At 41.3% G+C, this 7,112-nt stretch overlaps 1 protein-coding gene across 2 annotated transcripts in view; it reads left to right on the top strand.

The window, feature by feature from the left end:
* npnta (nephronectin a) overlaps positions 1-7,112 on the top strand; it is a 110,102-nt gene that overhangs the window by 18,279 nt on the left and 84,711 nt on the right. For both annotated transcript variants that reach the window (XM_037698225.1, XM_037698224.1), the window contains exon 2: positions 1,119-1,219. In XM_037698225.1, coding sequence (XP_037554153.1) covers positions 1,119-1,219 — 101 coding nt within the window. The remainder of the gene's footprint in view (positions 1-1,118; positions 1,220-7,112) is intronic.

Raw genomic sequence — 7,112 nt, 5'->3', positions numbered from 1 at the left:
TATTATTATTATTATTATTATTATTATTATTATTATTATTATTATTAACACATAGGGAGTTCATGGTTGGCAGGCCGTAGACTGAGGAAGTCCTCTGGATGGAGGATGAACTGGTTCTCAAAGAAAATGCTCCAGATGACATGATTTAACCTTTGTCAGTTTGAAAAGTTTATTTCAAGCTGTGTTAGTCCAGGCAGAACCAGGAACAGAGATCATTGCTGCTGTCTAATCCAACTTTTCTCCATGGATCTGCTGGATTAACCCTGCAAGGTGACAGAGGTGGAAAGGTTTATAAAATTCATTTCATGACATCAGTCATCCACTTTAAACTTGGCCCAAAGTCGTCTGGAACTCATCTTTATTTCTCCAAACTGAGGTCCTTCAAAGTGCGACAACACTTCCAGTAATAATCATAACCTTTACACAACCACAGCACCTCACGTCAAAAGATCTGAACTCTCTCTTTAAAAGCTGTGCTGCTGACTAATGTGCTGTTTGTGAGTGGACAACTTCTCACTGCAAAATAAATACAAATCATTAATGGGTCTCTGAAATTTTGAAGAATAGTTGAAAAAAATCATAAAATTGAGAAATTAGTTTTTCGAAAGCTTTCCATTATTTATTACCATTAAGTAAAGTATTGCTGTATTTAAAATAAATCCGAATATTACAAAATTTAGTATGAACAGTTTTTTGCTCATACAATAAACCCAAAGCAGAATCTGATGAATTTGTTCAGAAGGAACTCGTTTTGTTTTCAGCTGCGACTTGTTTTCATAATTAATAAGGTTTGCAGCATAATTCAGATTTATAAAAAATCAAAACTTTTGTATAACACTGTGGATCGGGGTGGAGGAGAGGCAAGTGCTGAAACAGACGCACTATTCAACTTGAATTATCTTTGTAACTTTATTTACAACAAACTTATTCTTTTTTGTTGTTTTTTGTGTCATGTGTAAAGACACAAACACAAAACGTAATAAATGTGGGATGTTTTTCCATAAATACAGCTGTCTCACAGATCACCTGGGAGCTCAGACGTCTGAACATGTGATGATTAATAATAATAAAGACTCGCGCTCGTCCCGACGATGTTTTCATTGATCCTCCTCTGACAGGTGGCCTCGACAGATGTCATCATCCAACGGGCTGTGTCGCTACGGGGCCAGGGTGGACTGCTGCTGGGGGTGGACGCGCCGCTCCTGGGGTCACTGCCAGCGTGAGTACCATCGTGCCTGCTGCTGCTGCTGCTGCTGCTTCGGGGCAAAGTGGGATTATCAGGTTTTCAAGCTGGGGTCAGAGGGGCTTTCATGCTGCAGGGGGAGGCACACGGACATCCACTGTCACACCACACACTACTAAGAGCCTTACACCTGAAACTGGCTAGAAATAAATTAAAAAAAGACTCATGATAAATGGCTGATTGGAGCACTGGGGGAACGGGGGAATTTTATATTACCACTGCAGGGGGTCACTATGAAGGACAGAACATAAGTGCAGGAGGAAACATTTGAAGGTAACCACAACAAGGAAGAAACCAACACTGGTGCGGGCGTTAACACAAATGGTGAGGTCAGACACACACGTGCCCCCCCCCCCCCCCCCCCCCCAACACCCCCCCACACACAGGATTCAGAGGATGTTTCTGATTGTGCTCGTTGCTCAGCATCAAAACATCCAGCAGGGCCACGAAGCCTCCCAGTTTCATCCCATATCACAGATCAGATCCGTCATGTGACCCAGGAAGACGTGAAGGTTCTGAAGGCTACAGATTCAGCTGACTGACTCACAAATGGCTCGTTCTCTGCATGGCTTAGTGCCTGAAACACTTGCTGCTTGGCTGTGGGCGTTTATTAAAGTGGGTCTTGAAATGCATAAATCTACCATTTCCACAGTGGGAACTTACCAACACGCCGTTCAAAGAAATAGATAGGAGGAAACGAACAAGACGATGAGCAGCTGGAGGCTGCAGCCGTCATCTGTTGGATTTGTATTCATTCTTTTTTACAGAAGAAAATTCAATTCAGTTTATTTCTGTAGCTCCAAGTTCCAACAGAAGTCGTCTCAGGGCACTGAACAGAAACATTCACATATATTACTGAAGACAATTAAAGTTCTCTATCTAAGGAAGCAGCAGATTGTGTTGAATCTTCACTTTGACGCAGTCTCCCATCCTGAGCAAGCACAAAGGAGACAGTAGAAAGGAAAAACTGTCTTTTAACAGGAAGAAACTTCCAGCAGAACCAGGCTTAGGATGAGCGGCCATCTGCTTGAGAGGAACAGGAAGGAGAAACAGACAAACATAGAATGGCAGGTCCAGGTGTAGGGATGCACAATATTGGATTTTTGGCTGATATCCGATATGTCGATATGTTAAAATTTATTCGTCCGATAACCGATACTGATTTTATATACGTTCCTTTGTCAGAACATAGCCCTCTTATTTAGCCTTATTTGCAGCAGCTGTAAGAGCTGGTGACATATATATTCAGTAACAGCCATGCATAGCACTTTAATTTATATTAAATGAAAAGTGTTAAATGTTATTTATTAGCATTAGTCACCTGCGATGCTGTTTCACGCTAATATCGACTGATACCGATACCATGTCGATAATATCATGCATCCCTATCCAGGTGTAACTAGATGTCCTGTGAAAAGACCTAAAGCCCTGTAGATTCAATAACAGCGTGTGAGTTTAAACTAAATACACTTAAAGTATATCCCTCCTGTCAGTTATCATCACATTTCCCAACACTGAGCTGTAATTTATGTGGTAGTAGCTGAGAGTCATTCACAACACATCAGTCAAGTGTTAATTAATCCTCTGTGATTTCACTGAATGAGTTTGTTGCCGTCATTGACCAACATGGAGACCTCCATCTTTTCTCAATCGTTTTTTTGGGGGGGGCCTTTTTATTGGTCAAATGAAACATTACGGTGTCTGTTTCCCTCCCACTGAAAGTGCTGGGTCGTGAAACACACAGGGAGCAGAACTTTCTGTTGGGAAGTTCCTGTGGTGAAAAAGGCCTCAAACTGTGCATTTTCTGCATGTGGAGTCTGGCTACACAATCTGTTCACGGACACTTTCTTTGTGCTTTTTGTTCAAATTCGCCATATTCTTTTGTGTTCATAGGTGTTGACCTGCCATGAACTTTTTATTTCTCAGTTCACTGTGAAAGCTTGTCACACACTGCTCATTTGGTTTGTAGTTTGTTCTTACTCAGAGTGCCATCTTTTCATTCGTTTGTTTCTCAGAACACAAACAGTAGTTATTTTTTTCTGTCTGGCAGATTATCCTGAGCTCATTGTGAGGCTTATCTCACATTTATTAGAAACTCTTTATGGTAATCTTATTCTTACCTAAACTCTTAGAGCCATGAAGTTATGCTGATATATTTGGGACAAACCACAGCTTGTAGCTTGAGGAGAAAAAGGAAAGAATTTCCAAATATCTTTCTTTCTTCTTTAACTCCAGTACTCAGTGAAGTTCAGAAAGCTCATCCCAGGGTTTTGACCTTTGAGCTCTTAAATGTGTATGAGGAGGAGCAGGAGGGCAAAACATCTCTGTCTGGACCAGAGTGAGCAGAAAGTCTGGCAGGAATTCATCACGTCAGTGCCAGGAGCTTCACAGTGATGTCTTCTGGGCTCTGCGCCTTCACAGATTCTTTGAGTTAAATAAATTTGTGCTCGAACAGATTCAGGGTTTGAACTGGCTGAGGATGGACGAGCAGGCTGGATTAGCAGGAAGGAAACGTGTTATGTTCTTATATTCAACAGTTTTAATAAAACGTTGCTGCAGGGCATCATATACCTGTTTATAGCTGCAGGGGAAAGCCCAAAATAGTTTTGCTTAAAGAATATTGGACAGATGGCACACAGGAGGCTAATCAATAATATTAAATGGTCATGTTTGCCTAATTGGAAGCCAAACAGCAGTGTGTGTGCACGTTTTCCTGCTTTTTCTGGAGTCACACATGTTGAGCCCGAAAATATCAGGTAATTTTGAGCCTACCCCCCCCCCCCCCCACACACACACACACACACACATGCACACAGTGGAATCACTCGATAAATGCTCGCCTTAATGCTTCCAAGTGCTCCTCACCGGGCACAACTCGAACCCATTCAGTCCCCATCAGCAGTCCATCCAGACCGAGAGGTGCTGATTTAAACCACGGAGGAAGGTGACGCGAGTGTAATCACGCTCGTGTGTGTGTGTGTGTGTGTGTGTGTGTTTGCCTGCCTGCGTGTGTGTGAGAGGATGCAGTCACCCCACATTCAGCTCTGGCTAAGTTTTAGTGGAGATGAAAGAGATAAGATTGAAGCTATAGGATTGTGGCTTTCTGATGAAGATCAGAGCTTTTTTTTTTTCATTCTGTGACTTCTCTCAATGAATAAAAACTTAATGGATCAACCCTGGTTTTTCCTCCACTCCCAGAATTGAAAGAATGGCAGAGAGTGAGAAATGGAAGTAAAACCCTGTGGTGTGAGGGAAATTGTTTAGAGGTTAGACGTTGAGAGGTGATTGCTGTTGTAGTGGAGGGAAAAAATGCCAGGAAATGGATACAAGTGAAAGAAAATCAGGCAGATGGAGGGAGCGGGGGTAAAGCTGCGTTCATATTGTTCTCACAGTCCATTCGACAGGCTGAGCCATGAGTAAAGCTACAGTATATCTAACCAACTACCGTCATGCACATTTAACTGTCACAGCAAGCTTTTTAACATTTGCATATCTGAGTCCATTTTACACAAAAATAAAGCCTGTTCACACAGAGACACAGCTACATGGCTGCAAAGAAGACGTCCTTGTTCTGCACCGTTTTCTGGTTCATATTGACCAATTACAGACCAATCACAGGTAGTGTGGTGCACCAGTATGTCACTCTGGAAGGGTGCGAGTAAAATCCAGATTCTCTCAGATTTGGTATTAAAATTGACTTTTTACAAGACCAAAAAAAATTGCTTTAATTTCTCCTGCATTGTGAAGGAAGTGGGTTGAATATAATCTCCGCATTAAATGGATCGCATGTTATAATTTCTCTAGACATCCCAGTGGATTGTACAAATCCACTGAGAGCAGGAATTAGTTTGACTGAGTGCAGGCTTTGTTTCGTCTGCAGACCGCGGACAGGATTAGTTTCAGACTTTTGAATTGGTAATGTGAGCTAACAAGCGAGCTATGAAAGAAGGAAAGTGAAACCTCACTTTAATTTTGCCTTATCATGACTGTCTGTGCTCCTTGCTTTCATAATCGCTACACTGAAAAAGTCACTCCTAAGGGTTCGGCGGTTCAAACTGGTGGTGATGCATGCAGTAATAAAAGAAGCACAACACAAACCTTTTGCATTACCGCTCAAAAGAGCTCATGTCATAAAAACACATTTTAATTAGTAGATATAAATAAATAAATACATAAATAAATCTTATTTTTAATCATCAGTACCTTTAGGCAAATTTTGACATACCTAAAGCAACTGACACAGGAATGTGTGTCTAACTTAGACACAGAGAAAAGCAATCACAATAAAATTTTATATTGAAAAGTTCAGGTTAGATATCAAACTAAATCTGTTTTGTTATTTCCTCTCAGCTTTGGAGCAGGGTTTAAACAGTTTTACCATGGTGTGGATAGAAAGAGAAAGGATCTGGATGGATAGAGAGCACTCCCAGGGAGGAGAGAGTGGTGATCGGAGCAGACCTGAATGGACATATTGGTGAAGGAAACAGAGGGGATGAGGAAGTGATGGGTAGGTTTTGTGTCAAGGAAAGAAACCAGGAAGGACAGTTGGTGGTGGATTTTGACAAGAGAATAGAAATGGCTGTAGTCAACGCTTATTTACAAAAGAGGGAAGAAGATAGAGTGACCTATAAGAGTGGAGGACGGAGTACACAGGTCAGCTACATACTGTGTAGAGGAGGAAACCTGAGGGAGATTGGAGACTGTAAGGTTGTGGCAGGGGAGAGCGTGGCCAGACAGCATCAGATGGTTGTGTGTAGAATGACTGTTGTTGTGAAGAAGAGAAAAAGAGAAAAATCAGAGAAGAAGACCAAATGGTGGAAGCTGAAGAAGGAAGAATGTTGTGAGGAGTTCAGAGAGGAGCTGTTAAAGGCTCTGGGTGGTAAGAAAGAGCTTCCAAATGACTGGACTACTACAGCAACAGAAATTAGAGAGACAGGTAGGAAGGTACTTGGTGTGTCATCTGGACAGAGAATGGATGATAAAGAAACCTGGTGGTGGAATAGTAAAGTGCAGGATGCCGTTCAAAGAATGAGGTTAGCCAAAAAGAAATATGACAGTGAGAAGACTGAAGAGAGGAGACAGGAATATAAGGAGATGCAATGTAGAGCAAAGAGGGAAGTAGAAAAGGCAAAGTAGAAGGTGCATGATGAGTTGTATGGGAGGCTGGACACTAAAGAGGGTGAGAAGATCTTGTACCAATTGGTAAGACAGAGGGATCAGGCTGGAAAGGATGTGCAGCAGGCTAGGCGTGTTAAAGATAGGAATTGCAATCTTCTATCAAGTGAGGAGAGCGAGGAGGATTGGCTCTGAGCCCCTTCTTGTTTGCTCTGGTGATGGACCGACTAACAGATGATGTCAGGCAGGAATACCCGTTGACTTTGATGTTTGCAGATGATATTGTGATCTGTGGTGAGAACAGAAAACAAGTGGAAGAGAACCTGGAGAGGTTGCACTTGAAAGAAGAGGAATGAAATCAGCTGTAGTAAGAAAGAGTACATGTGTGTGAATGCCAAAAAGTTATTATAGATATCAACTTATACAACATTTGACAATCAAATAAAATATTAAAGTAAAAATTCTGCATGTCACATCAAAGTTTCATGATAAACACAAATGCATTTTTGGAAAGATAACATTAATAAAATATTACCAAATTTTTTTTTTTACAAATCCAGCTGCAGACATGTACAGGTGTTGAGATCTTAGCAAAGGTATTAATTGGAAGTGATAAGATAAGATGAGATAGAACTTTATTGATCCCGTAGAAAACTGATGACAGTAACAAGAAGTGATGTCAAAGAGAAGATGAACAGAGCATTGCTCAAATATCTATCAGCACAGACAGTAGAGACAAATTGGATATTTATTT

Source organism: Nematolebias whitei, chromosome 3, assembly GCF_014905685.2.
Source record: "Nematolebias whitei isolate Nwh7 chromosome 3, NemWhi1, whole genome shotgun sequence".
Classification (NCBI taxonomy): Eukaryota; Metazoa; Chordata; class Actinopteri; order Cyprinodontiformes; family Rivulidae; genus Nematolebias; species Nematolebias whitei.
This window is presented reverse-complemented; position numbering and strand designations above follow the sequence as displayed.